Genomic DNA, 22690 nt, shown 5'->3' with positions numbered 1-22690 from the left:
AATAAAAAAATTTATATTTTGCATATGAAAGCATTGTAATGTTAACTGATAATCTGCCAAATTTTGTTAACATTCGCTAACTAATTAAAAAGTTATAGCATGAAAAACTATAACAAGCACAAAATGGTTACAAGGTCGGTCCCAGGGACCAAGCCCATGCTGAAAGAGTTAATGTTAGTCCAGCATTCTAGGTTACTTGTATACCATCCTGGAGGAACCATTCCAGCTTCACTGTCCCCCAGTGTAATCCAAACTTGGAGAAACTGACAAAACAGATATGATATTTACAATATATATTACCATTGAATTATAAAAATAAAACAAATGTTCACTTATCAACCTAGTTCAAGGATGCTGTTAAAAAAAAAGGAGGGGGAAACAAGTAATAAAAAAAATTGTAAAAATTAAGTATGATCAAGGGGTGGCAAGTCCAAAAAGTAAAGAAACAAGGGGGGATGAATACATAAAATCATACAAAAATCCCTGCATAAGTAGGCTATAAGTACTGAGTCAATCTTACAGGCTTATGGTTATTAGCTACTGTAAGACTGTATGGCACTATTCAGTTTAAATGCTCTTATTCAAACATTTAGTTGTAGATAAAAATTATTCTTGGAAAGATTTGGTTACTTATGTAGTGAAATGTTTTTTATGATTTTGTGTATGAGAAAAGGGAAAGTTCAGAAATGCATATAACTTGGCAGGTTGATTTGAAATATTAACTAAGGAAATTTGGTTTACAAGAAATCTTAATGTTCTAATGGTTTGTGTTTGAAAATGCACATTCAAATGGAGATGATGAATGAAATATATCCTGGTGTTTTATTCAGAATTCATTTTACAGGCTGCCTCGTATCTGCACAGAGATGGAGCATGCTATCCAAAGAAGATTCACTATCACAGCCCTAAAGAACTTTCAATTGAATCATTAGAGGTTTGTTAAAGAAGTATATGTTTAATATATCTTACATAAGGTTATAATTTGGACAAAAATGCAAGATGTACTTCCTGCTTGAATTTATAGGTGATTTTTTTCAAGATAAAAATTTGTTTTTAAAGACAGTATAATTTTAGCAACTGTTATGTTTTTTTTTATTCCACACTGAATAGTGTAATTGTAGTCCAAAGTTAACCAAAACTATATTATTAACCAGATAACTTATGCCATCTACCACAAAACTTATAGGTAACCAAAACTGTATTGTTAACCAGATAATTTATACCATCTACCACAAAACTTAGGGGTAACCAAAACTGTATTGTTAACCAGATAATTTATAGCATCTACCACAAAACTTAGGGGTAACCAAAACTGTATTGTTAACCAGATAATTTATACTATCTACCACAAAACTTAGGGATAACCAAAACTGTATTGTTAACCAGATAACTTATACCATCTACCACAAAACTTATAGGTAACCAAAACTGTATTATTAACCAGATAACTTATACCATCTACCACAAAACTTATAGGTAACCAAAACTGTATTATTAATCAGATAATTTACACAATCTACCACAAAACTTAGGGGCAACCAAAACTGTATTATTAACCAGATAATTTACACAATCTACCACAAAACTTAGGGGTAACCAAAACTATATTGTTAACCAGATAGTTTCCTCATCTGCCACAAAACTCATTTTTAAGTTCATATATGTATTACTAGTTATATACAATTATTTTAATGTAGTAGTTATTCTGAGCTCTTGTAGAATTTATCAACTATATCTGTTCAATTATTAAGATTTTATAAAACATTTTTTTTTTTACAACTGAAACAATTTTTACTAAGGAGTTTCACTGAGTTTTATATGTTTTACTAATTTTAGGTTTATTATCGGACTCATGGAGTGGTTCTGAAGTATCTGTTACAGAATGAAGGAAAACTCATTTCGTCAGATGATGTTTCTATTTTACAAAACCACATAAAATTTTCAGAAGAAAGTCCATTTGCTAACTATCAAGAAAAACGTGATATTGATAGAGAAAAGTAAGAAAGATTGACTTTTCCCTCTCCTAATAGTATATTTCACTAAAACTGTCACCATTTTATGTCTTTCCAGCATTTATTTTCCAAAAACTGTTGCTAGGCTTTTGTAGCAGTAAATTTCAGAAAAAATGTCACTGTATCAGGTTTTTCTAGTATTAAGTTTCACAAAAACTTACTGTTCCAAGCTTTTGTAGTAGTAACATACATTGAAAACTATTACTGTTCCAAGCTTTTGTAGTAGTGACATACACTGAAAACTATTACTGTTCCAGGCTTTTGTAGTAGTAATTTTTGTTAAAACTATTATTGTTGTAGACTTTTGTAGCAGTAACTTTCACTGAAATTATCGCTGTCTGGGTTTTTGGAGAAGCAACTTTCATTAAAAATATTACTGTTTTGGGAATTTTTAGAAGTAACTTTCATTAATATTTCTGTTACTAACTGTCACCAAAAATATCACTTTAATAATTTTTCATTAAACAGACTACTGTTTCCTGTCATTTACTGCCACCAAAGTTATTACTTATTGCTCAGTATTTTATTTTAAGTTTTGCCAGTTATAAACTAAAAACTTATTTTGCTTTGATGTTTTAGTCGATACTTTTCACCAAGTTCATCAGAAGCAGAAGACTATACTGTACCATCTGTGATAAAGAAGAAGGTAAAAAAAGCAGCAGCCATGGATCATGATTACATCCAACAACAGTCGAAGGTTGATACAGCTAGTCAGAGAGGGTATCGCAACTCTTTAGATTCCTCTTCTGAGTCACAGGACTCTGCAGCTGTTAAAGATATACTAAATTCTTTGATAGCTGTTGTGTGTGAGAGATGTCCATCACAGGTGACTGAAGCTACCAGGGTTGTTGGTGATCAGCGGGTCAAGAAAACTTTTTCTATATCAGAATCAGAAAAACCACAGAGACTTGTTGATGAAAAAATTCAGGTTGAAGATGGAGAAATGGGGACTGTTGTTAATGACAAAATGAATTATACGGAAAAAGATGTTACAATAAAGGACATGAGTGAAGTTGCTACTTCTAGTGGGGAAAATGGTCAAACCTATTCCGGTAATTTCATGCATAATAGTTTCATTGCATTTCATGTTTTATATATACATTTTTCTGCAATCATCATTTGCTTTAATTTCGTATCATAATGTTATTCATTCTAGGGTCTACTCAGATACATGCTTATAGCACATGCCTTAAACCTAAGAAGAAAAAAGCTTGACTTTTTGTTACTGGTGCTAAAACTAGTGGAAATATAATCATGTGTATTTACTGAGAATAGAATCCTGAAAATATAACATGCAATACATAATAGTCACTTTTAAATATATTGTTGTTTCTCACACAACTGTAGCATCTAAAATTAATAAAAGGTAAAACATAAGAAAATAACAGAGTAAGACTAAACGTAGAGTTTTCACAGTTAGATTTTACAAATGAAAGTGTCCTAGAAGTTGAAAGATCTCTATGACCTAGTTATCTTAATTAATATTAGCTGCTGATCAGAGCAAGAGTGAAATTAAAAATAAACCTAGTAGTGAGTATAGCTAATTGAATATAGTTTTCTTATAAAGATTAGAATGCATTGTTTTTACTTTTCGGTACTCTCACTACTAACTATATTTTTGGTCATAATCCCAATAATATCTCAAGTGGTTCAGTCCTTCCTTATGAGATTTAGGTAGTTTTAAATAAATATACTAAGTTAACAATGCAAAAACCAATCTATAATAAAAGTATAATAATAAGAAATAACATTAGGTATATTAAATATTCTAACCAGTACTGTTAATGAAAGTAAAAATAATGAAATGTTAGAGTATACATTATTTGTGGAACGCACAGTCATTAGCTTGTTAGCTTCAAGTACTGTGGCTGATTTAATATTCTTTGAACAACATAATAAACAGTACTTTACAAACTCCTCCCCAAAACTGTTTTGTGACTGATTAAAATCCATTTAAGATAAATTACTACAACACATGTTACTGTATAGGTGTGAAGTCAAGTAGCAGGGCTTTACCAAGAGTACAGCCGAAAACTAATGTACAGGAAAATACAAAATAATAAATTAAATTAATATGTTAATCGTACAATGTATAGTTAGAATCTTGGTCCTGTAACTAAAATATGACAATGTTGAATTTAACACAAAGAAAACAATATGTTCAGCATACCATGAGGTGTGTCTAACATAACTACTACTTTAACTAACCTCTGTCACTTAATATGTGAAGCAGGCAATAGGAAGCAATGAATAATGTTCAATCTTTCTAAAAGCCAAACTTAAGCACAATAAGCCTTGAAAAAGTTCTGTAATAATAATAATAATAAGCCTTAAAAAGGAAAATTACAACAGTCATAAATATGGTATAGAAAAGTTATAAGTAAAAACTAATGTCTTTCTAAGAATTTTTAAGTGAAAGTTATAATATGTCAACCATACTACATCTGCAATATTCAATGCTGACAAGGCCTTTTGTGTAATACCAAGATTCATCAGGCCAGCTGGGGTATGTCAGACATAGTGGTAGAAGTGCTGTTTACATTATCAACTTTCATGAACAACAACTGTTATAGTGTGAACTAGATTAAACAAGTGAATTGTAATTATTATCAATTCTAGTTAGATCAATTACAAGTCAGCTTTTAGGGTAAGGATTATTCACACAATATTTTTTATTTATTTTAATATCAACACCAATTATTTAAAAAATAACTAATAATGAATGTCATACTATATATGGAAGTGTTATATAGTTAGTATTATTAACTATGCAAGATAATTAACTGAAAAATTAAATTAAGTGGAAGTAAAACTGTTGATGGACAAATACATTAAAGCAGTTCACTATTATCCTGAACAATTTTCAAAATAATTAAAGTGTAAACATGAAAGTTTTTAAAAAGTCATAGTATTCTATAACACTTCTAAGCCCATAATCAGAAGTGAGAATATTTTTGAATTTCCCATGCAGTTGAATCTTAGTCAGTAAAGTTGCTAAGAGATAGAATTTCTTTGTTTTATAATCTTTCCCTAGTGTGTGTAAGACATTATTTGAACTTAATTGATGTTTATAGACATACTATTTTGAATTTTTTGTGTATAATACGAATTTTTCAATCAAAATGGCATTTATATTAATAAAGAATTTCTTTCTTTGCTGGATTAGAAACAAGTAGTTACAGAAAAAGATGAAAAGTCATACAAGGACTGCTGTTGTACAATTAGGTCAAAATCAAATAGAGAAAACAGAAACTACAAAAAAAAGGACAAATGCCTTTTTAACAATAGGAGAATTGTAGCATTTGATTGAGAAATTTGCAAGAAATGTTTTGGAGAGACAAATGCAACCATATTATTTATATAGATAGTACCATTTTCTGAGGGAGTAATGATTGTATTTATATGAGTGGGGTCAAAGTGAGCATTTTAAAACCTTTTACAGATTTACATTCAAAATTTAATTAAGCAACTTTATTATCAATGTATATCAATAAACTTGACATCAAAACATAGTTTATAATTCAAATTTTAATATAAGTTTAATTTTTTTTTCAAAGGGAACTATCTAAATATATTCTGAGATGATAACTCACCTCCTGCCCCCCAGTGGCACAGCGGTATGTCTGCAGACTTGCAACACTAGAAACAGGTGGGCAGAGCACAGATAGCCCATTGTTTAGCTTTGTGCTTAACTTCAAACAACTAACTCACCTCACAGAAATGCTATTTACCTCACATTTCTATTTATAAAATTTGCATCCCACCATTCTTGAATTAACTCCCACCCAAATTCACTTGAATACCATGAACTGCACGTGTGCATAATGATGATGACATCATGTGACAATAGCCCTCTATTAATAGGAGGGAGACACAACCCCCATGTGTACTAACACCTTCTATGCACCTGCACTCATGATAATTTGATTCTTTTCCTTGGCATAACATTGAACAAACATGTTCAAGTTTCTCATCTGAGTTCAGTTTGATGAGATTTGCATTCCTTAACAAAACTTTAGCTTTCGTTTTACATTGACTTTAATTTTTAAAGTGTTGATTATTATCTTGAATTCTCAAGATATTTGTTCTACGTAGTTCTGTGTGAATAATGATGTTACACACACAGACCCTATTTCGACTATGGTTTCTGGAGGCTCGTTAACTGTTCTGAATTACAACATGCTTACTAGGCCTCCTACTCTTGTCCCTTCAATCAACATTTTTTCACATCAGTCATGAATGGCCTATTGGACTAAGAATTTAACCTAATTTGCTTTGGGTAGTGCCTTTCTATTCGAGCAATGACCTTAACCCTTCATTCTCTTTCTAGATTTCATTCTCAGCTACGTTCCTTTTCTTATCTATTGTCTCTGTCCTTTACTATTGCTTTGTCTTTCCTACTTGCTTGTTATTAGAGTTTGTTGTGTTTCCTTTCTCTAACAACTCCTCACTCACATCCACATGCCTCACCTCTCTCATGTTCATGACTCTTTTGTCCTGACTTGTAGACATTCTTCCTTTCCTTTCTAGATTCCGTGTATTTGTTATCTGTTTTAACTGCTTGGAGATTGGGCCCCTTTCCTTCTATTTTGCTGTCTGGTTCCCCATTTTTGCATTTTCATCTTTTTCTCACAACCCTCTTATATTCCCTCCACTTTTTGTTTGAGACAATTCATCATGCACCAGAATGGTTTTCTGAAGAGGTTTGTTCCCTTCTCTTTGCCAGCTTAGCCTGTTCAACTTCTTCTGCTTTGTCCCTTCTTACTTCCCCTGCTGTTGGTACTCATTGGGTTGAGTGCATTCCTCTTCTATTGGCCCATTCTCTGGAGATATCCTTTTCTCACACCTCCCTTCCTTTGCAGGAGGCTACTTGGTTTGGGTGGCTTGTCAAGATATCCAAGTTCTTTCTCATATCCACTCAATATTTGTTACATCTGGTCATTTTTTTAATCTCTTATCTCCACGAAGTTCACCCTTCTCCTGTGAGCTATAAAGTATCTGTTAACCAGGATTTACACATCTCATTCTCATTCTGCATGAAGGTTCTTTCACTCTGGCTTCCGTAGAACCCCTCATTCCTTTAGGGTGCACACACACACACCTTCTCCAGTGGACCTTGCAGGTCCAATGGATTCTTTCTTGGGTTCCTTTGTCCTCAATTGTGAACCTTCTTTCTCCTTGAGGAATTGTTATGGTGAGTAGGCCGTGTCATTACTACTTCTGGCATTCCCTTACCAACTCCCAAACTGGATCTATTCCTTCATTGATACTTCCTTCTTGGGTTGAAGTGCATTTTTGAACAAGGATATGACTTCTGGCATTTGAACACAGGATGAGCAATCACATCACATCAACATGCTCAAACTTTTCCCTGTTCATCAGCCATGTTCCCAATTCCTTCCCCTTCTGTGAATCACTTGGTCACAATCCACTTCAACATTTTCATGGTCATTTCTTGCATCAACAGCCAAGGGGACCCATTCCACGACCATTTGCTTTTGGGTTCATCTTGTTGCTTGTCATATGCCAGAGGATATTAACCTTATGGTAGCCTACCTCTCTTGGCTGGATCACAAGTCTACACATGGGGTAATCTCCTCACCTGAAGGTCTTTATTTGATCTTGGTTGAGCACACCCCTCATAGACACCTTTGCTACTCCCTCTGAACTCCATGCTTCCTCTCTTCTGGTCCCCTGTTTTTCATGCTTCAGCTCTGGCTGTCAAAGCTCTCAGCCAAGACTGTTCTCACCTTTTTTCTATATGGGTATCCTTCTCTTCAACTCCTCTCTGGGGTCCTCATTAAGGGATGTCATCCCTCCATCTCCATTGTGTTGGATTTGTCTGGTCAATTGCCCACTAGACTAGACTCTCTTATAGTGTAGTGTTCTTGTCACATTCCTATCACCCTTTCACTTTTTCTATCAATGAACCTGGCAGTCTTTCATCATTGGTTCATCCATCACTCCTTTCCTCACTAGTTGGACTTAGTGCAATGTAGTGAGAAGTAAGATGGTGGTGACATTGTCAATGTAATACAGGTCACCCCTTAAACAGCTAATGTTCCCTCCTCCTGCAGCCACAGTCTGTGCAGTATTCAAGGTGAACACATATTGTATGGTCTGATTGCGCCTAACCACATCACATACATTTGCCTTCCCCACCCTTACATCCTCAAAGAGTATACCCTGGTTGAAATGAGATGCTGTCTCCCACAAGTGTGCTTCTATGAAGCCCCAGCTATCAAGTGTCACACTCCATGGGCTTTCCCATTGACCACTTTCTGAAGGGAGCTAATCTAGGTTTAATTTTTGTAACAATCCCTCCACCAGTTTAATGTGGGATTCTAGCCTTTCTGTATGCAAAGTTATTGTCTTAGAAGTTAACATTTTCTTAATGTGAAAATGTATTTCCAATAGATACTTTTTCATACATTCCCACTCATCCTCCCCACTTCCATTGCATCTTTTGTTTTTTGCCTTGTCTAAGAATGAAGTAATCATGAGTGCAAGTATGTAGGAGAAGTTACTGTGAATGGAGGTTGTGTTGCCTTGCTATTGGTATAGTGCTATTGTCCCATGATGACATCATCTTGTACCAGAACAGATCGTGTTGACCACATGAATAATTTATCTGGGAGTTAGCTCAAGGCTAGTAACATGCAAGTCTCATAGGCAGACACACAAGGAAATAGCATTTCTGGGTGAAGAGGTGAGTATTTATTGGAAATACATTTTCAGATCAGAAAAATGTTAACTTCTCAATCTTCACTTTTCTATATCACATATCATTTCATCTCTGAATTGTCCATGTTAGATTGCCTTTCTCTCCTACATCAAATTCTAAGTTTTCCACATAGTTCACAATTGTACTGTAGATATCCCCTCAAACTAAAATGTGAACTTGTAGCCTCCACTCTTCTTACTTTAGTGAGATACATCCAAGTAAATGAAACCCACATGACATGCTTATTTTAACACATCCTGTCTTTTAAATATATCAATATTTCTCTGATATTTTCTACTGGATTGCTTATAAGCAATAGAAACAGAAGGTTTTAATATACTGATTTCCACATAAGGCTGTCTTTCTCTGATTATTCAGCATACAGATTTGTTGTTGCTATTGATAAGAACATGTAAACTTGGTAAGAGAATTATTTTAACTGACTTATATCCTAATCAGAAAGTCAGTTAAATTATAATAGTTATATGGCATTGTATTCTTTATGCCTGTTATTATTTTGTGTTCAAAATTGCATATTTCAAATAAATAAAAATTATGTAAAGTACTAAGAACAACTGTATCAAAAATTAGGGTGAACTTTTTTAAAGGCTTTGACAGCAACACAGGATACAAGACTCACACATAAGTACTGAAATTTTTACTATTTATGTATATTTTTTACTTACTGTTATGAAAGTAACTGGAATGTTAACATTAGACATTTATTAGGTCAGATAAGAAAACTTGAAAAATAAATGAAAAAATTTCTCTGCAGGGTATACAATATGAACTCTTTATATCCTCCAGAGAAATGTTTTAATTTATTCTGCATTATGCAGTTTGGTACTTTGTTTACAGTAACATATGCTATGTTCTTACCAAGTGATTTTTGCTTGGTTACACTAGTTTAGTAGTTAGACTCAAAAGAGCATTAAAACAATATAATTATGTGAAAGCAGATATGAAACTGTTAGGAGCTGTTTAGGATAAGTGAATTTAATTGTCTGGTACAATCTACTCATTATAAAAAAATATATTTTTGCTTTTATTTTATATTTTTTAAACCTTTGCTACAAGTGTTAGAGTAGAAAAAATAAAAAATAAAGTTTTATAAAAAACAAACAAACAAGCTTGATATTCATTTTAGATGTTTTAGAGGTTATGTAAATGAAGTATGAAAACTGTAAGGTAAAAAAAGTATTTTTATTCTTAACATAAAAATCACCTTCCATTGAACTAGTCAGAGTCAGACTGACTTAGTAAATTCACAGACAAATCTTTAGTAAAAAGTACTTTATTAAAAAATCTGATATTTTATTTATATGAGACTTTTCATGTTTACTAAAAGCTTATCAAATTCCAATGTGATAAATGTAAATTCAGAAATGTAGTAAATCAAATTTTTCCAATACAGGATCAGTTCAATGGACTACCCTTATGCATGTGGGATTAATAAAAAATAAGACATGTTTTCTAAGAATTAATGACCACATTTTGTACTTTAATAGAAAATCGAACAAAGAGCAGAGAAAGTTTGGAAGAAATTCTACATGATTTAACAGCCAAATGTATAAACTCTCTTGGGGATTGTCTTCAGCGGTTCTCACAGCATTACAAGTCACTCTACAGACTAGCCCACTTTTATTGTACATCTAGTAAGTATAAGGTAAGTATCTTCTCTTCCCAGAAAAATATGTGTAAAGGTTTGTCTGTCTTTTTACAATAAATACTATCTTTGGATAAAGATAAATTATCATTATCTGTCCATGGATATTTTTTTAAATGCTTGATTTCTTTCGATATTGTTTGTGATATTTTCTATGAGTTGCATGCAACTTGTATGATTACATTAATTAAAACTGGGTTTTAATTGTTTTTTCCTAATCAAGATCTTTATTGTAATCTCTCAGAACATTCAGTGGAGCCAAGATGTTCTCCTTGGAACAAACACTCCGTGGCAAACTCTGCCATACATGCCAAGTCCTGGTTTATTTGCAGAACGGAAGAATACAAACTTTTTCAATGTAAGACTCAACTATGATTTGCTGCTTTCTGCAGTTGTTCATAACTGATATTGTGTACAGTATACAGAATCTGTACTGTTTGTAAGATAGCATTGTAATAAGAGCTTGATATTTTCAGCTTTCCAAGCTTATGTTAAGATTTTCAATTTAGAATTTTCTACATTATTAATACAAAACATAGAACTTACATAGAACATACATGCATCAATGCACCTAGATTTTACTCGGTGCATCCATTCTTACAGACATTGCTTGCACCTTGTGTGCTTTTATATTTTGAAGCTAAATAGACTCTGTATTTGTTTAATGCCTTTTATCTGTCTTGCATTCATCAGCTGGCTGTAATGAGTCATAATAAATCATCAGTAATAATTCAATAACATGTCTGCAATAATGGAGTCCTGATATGGTAATTTTTACATTATTGCTGTCAGACTTACTCTCACGACATCTGTAGGCTACTGCATTTAATAAACATCAACTGTACTGTGTGCCATTGGTAGGAAAACATCAATGTTTCATGCTCATAACTTTTTTATATCATGTAAATGCAGAAAGGACACTGATCATTCAGAGATAGACTTGCTCTGAATGTAATTAAATAAACTGTGGCTGTTGACTGTTGGTGAGAGATGTCAGATTTTTTAATGAACATAATAAAAATAATAAATTGTATTATTTCAGCTTATTATTAATAACTTAAATACTTTTGAGTGAAATACAAATTTATTATAACTCACTGTTGAGTTTTTTTTTATCGGAATTACCTACAATGTGAAGTTCCTGACATTATTATGCATGCTGAATTAGTCAGTGCATGTAAGTTATTCAAAGAATCTGCACAAAGTAAAGATAAAATTATTTTTTTAACTTGACCACACAAAATGTGCATTATGTAAATTTCCATGTACGTATAGATTTTGAGGTAAATGTTTATTCATAATCCTTCCTAGATTAGTTCTTCAGGCAACAGTCTTTAAACTAAACTAGAAACTATTTAAATGTTGTATTGTGTAACCAATCTAGCAGAAGAGTAATCTTTTGTACCATTAAAAAATACATTTTTATCATTTATTTGTTTCTAATAACTAGGACCACATTTAACTTCATTATGCATCATCTGTAGTCCTAAAACATAAGCTATGTTGATAATTTAGTAAAATCCCTAATTATTTAACTTCATTTTTTCTTTTTCGGTATTGTGCTAGACCTAATTTGTTGTCTGTTCACTCTGGGGCAAAATTTGAAGGTGATGGTGAATAAAACTAGAACTTTTAATATGAATTTTAAGTACATATGTATATATAAACAGAGAGAAAGCAACTTTGTTTTAATTATAGAGGTATTAAAACTATTTAGGCATTTCAGGATGAATTATATTTTTGTTTAAAGGTAGTATTTCAGTTTAAGTAACTGATTTTTGTGTGGATTATTTTGAAGCTTACAAATTTACTACAGGCTTGTTGAGAAGTAAAACTTGATGTTTTATTTGAGAAATAAAAACATTTCAAACATTCACCATTGAATTGTACAAAGAGTTTCAGGTGTCTAGCACAACAGTGTGCCAAAGTTCTATTTTCTCTTGAATAACTAACCAAAACACAGTCACAAGTTAAAAGATTGTCATTCGTTCTGCTGCATAAAATAATGCATGTATTTAAGAACCCAAGTCTATTTTGTATTAAACTCCCTGAATCTAAATAATATCTGAATACTTAAAAACTTTGGCAATTTTACTGTAAAATAGTGGTAATCCTGAGCCTAAGTTTCAGATTTTGGCAATGTTACTACATAAAAGTGGTAATCCTGATGCTTGAGTTCCAGATTTTGGGAATTTTACTGTGTTATAGTGGAAATTCTGATGCCTAAATTTCAGATTTTGGTAATGTTACCTTATAATATTGGTAATTCAAATGCTTAAGTTGCATATCATGGTTAGACTCCATTTTGAATAACATGTTTTTAATATATAACAAAGAACACCATTACAGAAAATATATTGGCTTTCACTGTCAAGTGATCTAATTAACATTTACATTCTATGTTTTAATAAATAATCTACATTTGTTTTATATTTTTTGTATTAATCTGTAATGTTCTATTAAAAGGGCATATGGAGAATTCCCAGTGATGAGATTGATCGTCCTGGTAGCTTTGCTTCTCACATGTATCGTTCTGTGAGTCTTTTGCTGGACATATTGAAAGAACAGACTGATTCAGCCAAACTCTTGCATGTTGCTTTGCAGTTAAGTCGCACTCCTGACATGGGCAAGTAAGTCAATAGTTAAATAGTCTCTTTTCATGCTTTATTGTAGCACTGTTTAGAAACTATAAATAATTTTATATCGTTTCTAGAAAAATGAGTTATGAGAAATTTATTGTTTCTTTCCAAAACATTATCGAACCACATGAACTACAGTTGTTTATTTCAGTTGCACTTTTAATAATACATATTTTCTAAGTTCCAGTTTTACATTTGCCAGTGTTTTCTGTTTTTATTTCTCTTATGTTCTACAGTATTCAACATTTTACTTAAAGTTCTTATGTTTTTGATTTTGTCAATTTTATAGTTGTGTGATTGTGCATATGAATGATATTGTGTCCTTCTAATTTGTTATCCATCCTATAAATTTCAGTTGTGGATTGAAAAACCGTCACAAGCAAATTCGTTTTTCTTTTATATTAATGTAGCACTCATCTGTGACTAGAAACTTTGGTGGGAAAATAAAAAAAAACGGGGGCTCTATACAACCTGTCAACTCCAAAAATTGTACATCTATGTATACCTGTACAGAGTCATCTCAAAAGTAAATAGACACCATGATTTTTTTCAATAGTCATTTATCTCCCATTATCAACTTGACAAATTGTTTACAAATGTGCATCAGTACTTAGTTGATTTGACACTAGGGTTTTTCAGTGCTTTGACTCGTTCTGGCATGGAATCAATGAGTTCTGCAGTTTTCTCCTGTAGGATCTTGACCCAGGCTGCATGCAAAACATCAAGTAGCTCTCCACGGGACGCTGGTTTTTTAGAACTTCTTCTCACTACTCGAGCAAGTATGGCCCAGACATGCTTGATGGAGTTCATATCAGGTGACTGATTTGGCCATGGGAGCCGTTGGATGCCTTTCTTAATTAAATGACTATTGAATAAACATCATAGTGTCTATATACTTTTGAGATGTCTCTGTACACACATAGAAATTACAGAGAGCCACTGACCACACTAAGTTGGGTTGTAACCTCTATCTTTCATAAGACATCTCTTTTGTTTTTTTCCATTTGCAAGCTAACTGTTTCTGAAAAATGTGTCATTATTTCTCTTGACTATTTGGATGGCAGCAGTGTTGTCCTCACACAAAGTCTTTTTAAAAACTTTTGCAACATTAAAGAATAGTTTACCACTCTGATCTGATCTTCAGGTTCTTTTGCGTTTTCTTCTCTTAGAAAATACCTCCGAGACATTGATCGTATATACTTATCAAGAAAAGCAGCAGACTACCATCTAAATGTCCACAGGGATGAACTGAACAATTTGCTACAAGAATCTCCTCCTCCTGAAGAATGGAGGCTGACTAACTGTCTGTTGGACATATTTCGAAGCTGGCAAACTTGTCAGAAGGCAGGCATGCTCACTGAAGAGGCTGATGAACTGTTAGAAGAAGCCTACACCATGTACAATTTAGGAGAGGTAGAAAAATATTAAAATGTATAATATTCCTGTTTATATCCATGTGTGTAGTATAAGTTTGTAAGAGATAATGATAATATGTTACTTAATCCAAGGTGAGTCTTGAGAATATGCAAACTTAATCACAAAAGCTTGAATCATTGTATTGTAAGCAGCATGCTCTTTACTTATGTTAGAAAAGTAAAAGGTATTTTTTGGTGCACTTGTATATGACTCATGTTTTATTCGGTTAGATTTAGAACTTTGACACACACTTCATTTTCTAACTGATGTTAACTTGCTCATAACTACCTGTGAACTTTCTGTTTACCTGTCTTCCAAGTCACACACTTTCTTTAACCATTATGTTTCAGTATCCAAGTGACCCTAGACTGATGTAGCATCCTCTGTGCAGGTTTTAATATTCTTCTTGTTAAACATATTATGATTTGTTTTGCCAGAAAAGGCAACGACATTGTTAATTCATCTTTATGATTTGTTTTGCCAGAAGAGGCAACAACATTGTTAATTCATCTTTATGATTTGTTTTGCCAGAAAAGACAACGACATTGTTAATTCATCTTTATGATTTGTTTTGCCAGAAGAGGCAACAACATTGTTAATTCATCTTTACTCAATAACCCTTTGTAATAATGCTCTTCCTACCTCAGTGATTTTTCTCATATGTTTCTCAATGTCATATTTGCCATTATAATCCTTAAGTAAAATATAAAGTGCATAAGAGTATTTTTTTTTAAATGATAAATAGTTATATATTCCCTAAACCTCCTTTATTCTGTTTCAAGAAGAGTATTCTTGTACATATAAGGATAAGAAATCAGTACTTATTTAACATTAGTAAGTTAAAAGAACATGTATGCTAAATGTTTTCAAAATTAATTTCCATAACTTGGTAGAACTTATAAGCTCATCAGTAATGTCATATGGATTTTTCTGACCCCTTTAGATGCATGCATGAAAATTTTAGATAAAAATATTTTTTAAAATGCAACATTCATTTACCTTTTAATCCACACATATTTCCCATATAATCATTTCTTTATTTAGGTGGATACTTCACCTCCTGTACTGCAACAAGCTATTCAGTTTTGTCAAACTCAGATGTACAAACAGACACAGGTAGGTCTAAAAATTGGTGTTAATTTTTAAAACTTTCATCCAATTATACATCTTTAACTAACAACCCCTCCAATGTTACAGCAATATGTCTGCGGACTTACAACACTAGAATCCGGGTTTCGATACTCGTGGTGGGTAGAGCACAGATAGCCCATTGTGTAGCTTTGTGCTTAATTACAAACAAACTTTAACTAACATGATTTAAAGATGATAAAAAGTATCTGTGTATGTAACATTTGTAATCTGCTGTTCAGTTGAATAAGAACACTAATTTAGTATCTGTAGTTAACAGTTTGTGTTCTGTTCTCCGTCTGGTTAAGAACATTAATTTTAGTATCTGTATTTAACAGTTCATTTTTTGTTCATCGTGTGGGTAAGGATGTTATAGATCTGTATATGGAACAGTTTCTGCTCTTTTGTCAGCTGATTAAAGGCATTAATTTAAAATGTTGTTCGGGCCTGGCATGACCAGGTGGTTAGGTGCTTGACTTGTAATCTGAGGGTCACGGGTTCAAATCCCCATCCCACCAAACATGCTCACCCTTTCAGTCATGGGGGCATTATAGTCAATCCCACTATTCATTGGTAAAAGAGTAGCCCAAGAATTGGGAGTGTGAAGTGATGCCTAGTTGCCTTCCCTCTACTCTTTCACTGCTAAATTTGGGATGGCTAATGCAGATAACCCTTGTATAGCTTTGCTCAAAATTCAAAGAAACAAATAATCAAATCTTTATATATAAATGTTTATGTTATAAGCTATGTTAAAACTTCTGTAATAAGATTTGTGATTCTCAAGGTGCCTTTGGTAAAATAGAATTCCTCTATAATAATTTGTTTTTAAAATATAATCATTTTAACTGTGGGGTTTTCTGTACAATCACCTTATGTATGTAATGTTGTTAATATCTAATCTTTCAGCAGTAACTACATGTATATATAATCTGTTATTCTCTAATCTCTCAGCAGTAACTACAAGGATATATAATCTGTTATTCTCTAATCTCTCAGCAGTATGTATACTCTGTTATTCTCTATTCTCTCAGTAGTAACTACATGTATCTTTAATCTGTTATTCCCTAATCTCTTGGTAGTAACTACAAATATATATAATCTGTTATTCTCTAATTTCTCATTAGTAACTACAAGTATATATAATGTGTGGAGATAGTTTGAATGGGTACAGTTGGTACAATAGTACATCAAGATACAAGGATTCCTTGACTTGCAGCCCAGCCAGCAAGACATGTTTTGAGCTATGTCCTGTTATAGGCCTGCACAATCTCACCATATGATTCTGCCAGTATCTCTGGTAATTCTAGATGAATTACCCAGTGACTTCTCCCTATGCCAAATCATTGCCTTTATTAACAAATTTAAGTGTAGAGTATGAATCAACATCACAAAGACGAGAATCCTTTGATGGTGGAAGTTTTTCTCCAGTCCTGAAGCCATGCTGACTTAACATATCTCTGTAGTCCTTGAAATTCCTCCTCTCATGTTACCTTCACAACCCTGAAAAGTAAAACCCACCTGTTCTGAGTGTTCATTTGAGGCATCAACCTCACCATAACTCCTAAAGAAATCCAATAATCCATCGAACAATCAACCAACACTAAGCTGCATGCTGTTCACTGGATCTGCTCCTAATTAACTGGCAAGTCAACTCAATTCATGAAAATCATTACACAATCCAAACTGACAGCAGAACTTATTCTTAGCCAAGGCTGCTTCTACCACTACTTTAATTTTAAAGCTGAAAAACCCCGTAGAAGAAATCATAGACAAGCTTCACAACCTTTGGTCCGATGAAATAATTGCAATTACTTCAAGACACTACACACCACATTGCCCTCTACCGACCAATTCACCCAAACAAGCAGAAACAGTTCTACCACTGATCAAGCCAACCAGAAATTCAGCTATGTCAACAGACACTACCTCTTTTGCTATCATGACCACACAGGTTAAACCTCACACCAGGAGAAAAACCACGCACACTCAACCACCACCATCACCCACGTTCAACAAACAACCTTCTCAAAATCTTCCTCTAAGACACCGGTCCCACTGTATCCTCTGACCCTACAACTTTTGACAACTTCTCCCCTTTCAACCCAACCTACTATGATGATTACAACAACAATGATGACGAATATGACTGTTCCTTTCCAAACCTGTGACGTCCCAATCACAACTATATCCTGATAAACTAATGTAATGTTTCTCACTCTCACCTTTTCTCCCACCAACATTCTTATTCGTTCCAATTTTTTTGCTCAGGCATGTCCCAGGCATACTTTTTTTGACACCTGGACCGTGAAGGTGAGTTTTCTCGGGGCACTCCTGTTCCCACCTCCCTCCATCAAAATTCTCCAACTTTGGATTTATAGATCCCTGCCACCCTGAAAGACCCTATGTCCCACATAGGTTATATGGTTTGTGAATTCTGGATTTCCCCTATTCAAGGCTCTCTGGACTCCTCCTGACTGCTTGAAGCATCTTCAAACCTGTCATGTCAACACAATCTTTAAATTAGCTGAAACCACAAAACTTCAAGTACAGCCCACACCACCATCACGAGAGGCTCACCTCGGAGGATCTACTACCAAAATTCCTGCCACATATTGATTGATTTGAATTGGTGATAAAAAAAATTCTATCATAAGTGACAAATATACAAAGTTTCAAGAGACTACCTTGTCAAAATGTTGTACATTTGTTACTTTTATTAAAGTTTTTTCCTTACCCATACAAGCCATCTTTTAACTTTATTATCTAAAAGTGGAACCTGTCCATCAGTGTACAGGTTTAGTTTGTTGTAGGATATTTGTCAAGAAGGGAGGTAAAAACACCCTGAAATGAGACACATTTAAACTATTATAGAGAATTTTGATTTCTATCGCCCACAGTTGGCTTGTTTTATTGCCATAAGTTTTTTGTGGTAACTAGATACTGTTTCACAGTATATATGAGCTATTTTACTTTTTGGATTTCTACCCGAAAAAGGGTATAAAAACATCCTGAAATAGGGCATATTTTCATTTTTTAAATAAACTTTTGGCTTTGAATTTAGACACAAGTACTTAATCAGTTAAATGAGTCAATTATTACCTTCTACAAAGTTGGATATACAACTAGCATCTAATGAGGTCATTAGGGATTTAATAAAATAGAAATAAGAAAGGGAAACATTATCTTGCATAGTTTTTTATACACTTTTTGCTCCCTTAATGGATACCTTCAACTAGTGTGTATGTGTATGAATAAACAATTGTAAATAGGTAATCAAAGAAGCACTATATAACAATAATGAAATTAATACAAATCAAAAACATTCACAATGAGATTGAAAAAAAATATTTTTTTTTCCATTACCAGTTTTTGTCATCATCATTAACTTATGACAGAAAATGTCTGTGGTCATAGCTCCCAAATGAATTGGTGATATTCCATTTATAAGACAAGATCCAAATGCAGATGTCAAACTAGTCAGCAGCTATAGAGAATCAGTTACGGGTTAGGAGTTGATTGCTTTTTAGTCTCATTATGAATGATTTTGATTTTTGTGTGCACACACACATAATGCTGGTACTATAGGCCCAGCATGGCCAGGTGGTTAGGGAGCTTGACTCACAATCTGCGGGTCGCGGGTTTGAATCCCCGTCCCACCAAACATGCTCGCCGTTTTAGCCATGGGAGCATTATAATGTGATGGTCAATCCTACTATTCCTTGGTAAAAGAGTAGCCCAAGAGTTGTCAGTGGGTGGTGATGACTAGCTGCCTTCTCTCTAGTCTTACACTGCTAAATTAGGGAAGGTTAGCGCAGATAGCCCTCGTGTAGCTTTGTGCGAAATTCAAAACAAACAAACAAACTGGTACTGCAATTTCCCACTAGTACCTACATGTATATACATTATGCTCTTATTTCTCAGTATTAAATACAGGTATAAAATTCTGTTTGTCAGTGGGAATTACATGTATATACAATACTGCTATTCCGTAATTTCTTAGTAGTAATTGCATATATAAATATATATATATATATATATACATAATAGTTATGTGCTGTAATCTCTCAGGTGGTACTTACATGTATTTATATAGCAATATTATTCTTTGTAACCAGAGCACGCTCCTTGTGTTAATGTAGGCAGGTGAATATTTATGTCTTTCTGCAGTTAAGAAGTGTTTATTTGTGACTAACAATAAGTGTCTTGTTCAGTGTAGTCAAGATGGTCATCGTAGCAATTCTGCTTCAAAATTTCAACAGTCCACTGAATGGACACAAGAAGCCATATCCACTGCCATCAACTTCTCTGGGGAGGCCAGCTATGCATCAAAAGGTATCAAACCCTAACATTAGATAATGGATATATTCCATCCATCTTATGGATCCTGAAATGGCTAAATGAGACTCCTTGTTTGGGCTGTACGTAGTTGGCTGATTGGCTGCTTATTAAGTTTGAATGTCAGTTCTTAGCAGCTTCACCTTTATTTCATTATACAGCTGGCTTTTTTTAATGTGTCCAGCCTTCTCCACTGTCCGAAACCATTGCCATTAGTTTATTTTCCATTCAGATTTCATTTCCATCATTGTTTTTATAAATGTGATGAATGAAAATAGGACAAATAAAACATTAATTGCTATGGATTGGGTGTGAGTTTGTGTGTTATTTGGTTGTTACTTTATAGTATTACTTTTGGATTTTACATAAATCACAGGGAAACTTGCTTGCAGAAAAGTACTAGAGTATTGATCAGTATGCACCCTGCCATCTTTTTATAATTTATTAGTAATTAAAATGTGAATCAAACTGTTAATTTTCTATTTTTTTGCACAATGTAAAACTATTATACAGTTAGTATTTATAACAGTTTGGTTATCACCTTAAGATATTTATTCAAATTTGTTTTTCTCATGCATTGACACTAGATTTTTACAGTGAGGTATAATTTGGGCATAAACTCTCTTCAGTACTTTTAATATAAGGATTTCATAATTTTAAAGTGTATTAATTACACATATGATTGATGAAAAATGGTTACTGTGGATAGTACAGCAACAAATAATTGTTGGTATCAAATATTTGATTCATATATAAATTTTTATTCAATCTGCCAAAACCAAAAATAAATTTGCTTTCTCCAAAAACTTCAGACTCTAACAACATAGTAAGTTTTTACAAGAATATGAGTTCTATTTGTAAGTTGAGAAAATTTTATAATCCATATACCCATATTACTAGAAAAAAATATGACTTCTCAGTGTAAAACTAATATACACTTACAAACAGTGTTTAAGAAACAAAAGGTCCACAACTATACATTGAAAAACATGGTTCTAGAAGTGAAAATAAAACAAATACCTTAGGTGAGAAAAAAACAACACTCTGGTCCAGAGTTTTAGAGAGTTCTGTCTTTATTAAGGATTACTTTTATAGAGTTGTTTGTGATGAAAACTTAACCCACTGAAAGCCTGAAAAAGTGGACTTGTTCATTTTTATTTATGCATGCTTTTCATTGTTGTTAGTATTATTTGGAAGCATGTTTATTTTACACTTTGTTGCCTAAGCCTTGTTTGAAAATCACTTAAAGTTTTGTTGCTCTTTTTTGTGTTGGTGGAAAAAAAACCTGTTATTTAAGTAATTTGTTAATAAAAAGAAAGTATTGCATGTGAATTATTTGTAGTTAAACTACACTAAAGTTTAAAAATTACAATCATTTGGAAGTGAGAAAACAAGCATTTGTGCAAGAATTTGATTTCATTACTAGAATATATAACATATTCAGGTTATGAAATTGGGTTTGTTTGCCTTGGTTAGTTAAAAAAGGTGCAAGATATATGTTGGTCACCTGTAATGAAGGGGTTGTTACATTTGGTACTGTTTAAAACAAAATGCTTTGTAATTGAATTGGTAGTGGGTACAGATAGATTCACTTCTCAACTGCCTCTGTTTAATATCTATCAGTACTACAACCTAGGTTACAGTGTTGAAGAATCAGCTGGGAAAAAAGGATTACTGCTGCTAGTTGAAAATTAGTGTGTTGATATCCCCAGTATTCTTATATACACACTTTGTCATTTAATTACAACAACACGAGAAAATGAGAACCATTTAACTATATGTAATAAGGTAATGTGTTGATATTCAGTGAACCAGAAAGTTAAAGGATGAAACCGTATATACATAAATACATACACACAAACACTAATGTGACTAACCCAGAATTGTTACATTTAGATGAAGACTAATGAATTATTTTATGGATATACCATATACCCTTCCAAATAAATATAATACCTCTGTAATTATCATTATAGATGAAGAATTAACATTTTGTAAATATAATGTATTTGTGGTACCGTACTATAGAAATCTTGACTGGTACTGTGATTTTCCATCCCATACTATACTCTCATGTAGCTTGTAGTTCTGGCCCTAGTAGCTGTTCGACTGTGGCTCTGTGTGGACAGTTCTTTCCTTACTGGATGGAGCTTCCCAGTACAATATCTGCAGCTATCTGGTGTCCAATCCAACAAACTGATCTTCCTTCTCAACTTGCTTTTAGTGCAATAGAGGAAAGGATACTATCACAAGAGGAGCACCTTATTGTTCCCACTACTATTATGTCAGGCAGCAATGAACATCCTTTGAGTATCATGCTAACTAATAAAAGCTGTTATGATGAAAGAAAGAATTCAAACTGACTGTATGTTCATAAACTAATGCTGAGCTGTATACTAACAGAAGTGAGATTGACATTTTCTGGTCGTGTCATAAATACAAATTCTCTATAATATATTTAACAACTTTTTTTTTTTTTCTGATTGAGCAATACTAAAACATAGAATTGATGATAGTTTTTCAAGAGCTTTTAAGTCAGATCTGGTACAAGTACAAACTGAAAAAGTAATGAAAGTATGTAATTACTTTGTTGTTAACTTAAGAGAAAGTATAATTAATACTGAGCTTACTAACACTAGATTAGTGAAAATTACATTTTGAGATTTAAGTAGAAAGTTAGAAGATATCCATGTACTTCTGATTAGAAAAATATAATTCAGCTTAAAAGACGTTTATAACAGAACAAAAATAATGTCAATCGGGTAAAGAA

General features: G+C 33.0%; 1 protein-coding gene across 3 annotated transcripts in view; it reads left to right on the top strand.

Moving 5' to 3' along the window:
- The window catches only part of LOC106459791 (calcineurin-binding protein cabin-1-like), a 115028-nt gene extending 92610 nt beyond the window's left edge, over window positions 1–22418 (top strand). For 2 of the 3 annotated variants that reach the window (XM_022386338.1, XM_013919451.2), the window contains exons 33-42: window positions 845–934; window positions 1837–1997; window positions 2592–3064; window positions 10245–10402; window positions 10647–10760; window positions 12869–13032; window positions 14211–14454; window positions 15502–15573; window positions 19797–19917; window positions 22000–22418. In XM_022386338.1, the coding sequence (XP_022242046.1) occupies window positions 845–934; window positions 1837–1997; window positions 2592–3064; window positions 10245–10402; window positions 10647–10760; window positions 12869–13032; window positions 14211–14454; window positions 15502–15573; window positions 19797–19917; window positions 22000–22283 (1881 nt within the window). In that variant the 3' untranslated portion in view covers window positions 22284–22418. Of the gene's footprint in view, window positions 1–844; window positions 935–1836; window positions 1998–2591; window positions 3065–10244; window positions 10403–10646; window positions 10761–12868; window positions 13037–14210; window positions 14455–15501; window positions 15574–19796; window positions 19918–21999 lie in introns of those variants that run through there. The other variant, XM_022386339.1, reaches the window with a different exon arrangement.
- The last annotated feature ends 272 nt before the right edge of the window (window positions 22419–22690 follow it).

This window comes from Limulus polyphemus, unplaced genomic scaffold, assembly GCF_000517525.1.
Source record: "Limulus polyphemus unplaced genomic scaffold, Limulus_polyphemus-2.1.2 Scaffold661, whole genome shotgun sequence".
NCBI classification, from domain to species: domain Eukaryota; kingdom Metazoa; phylum Arthropoda; class Merostomata; order Xiphosura; family Limulidae; genus Limulus; species Limulus polyphemus.
Note: the sequence above shows the minus strand (reverse complement) of the source record. Positions and strands in the feature narration are given on the sequence as shown.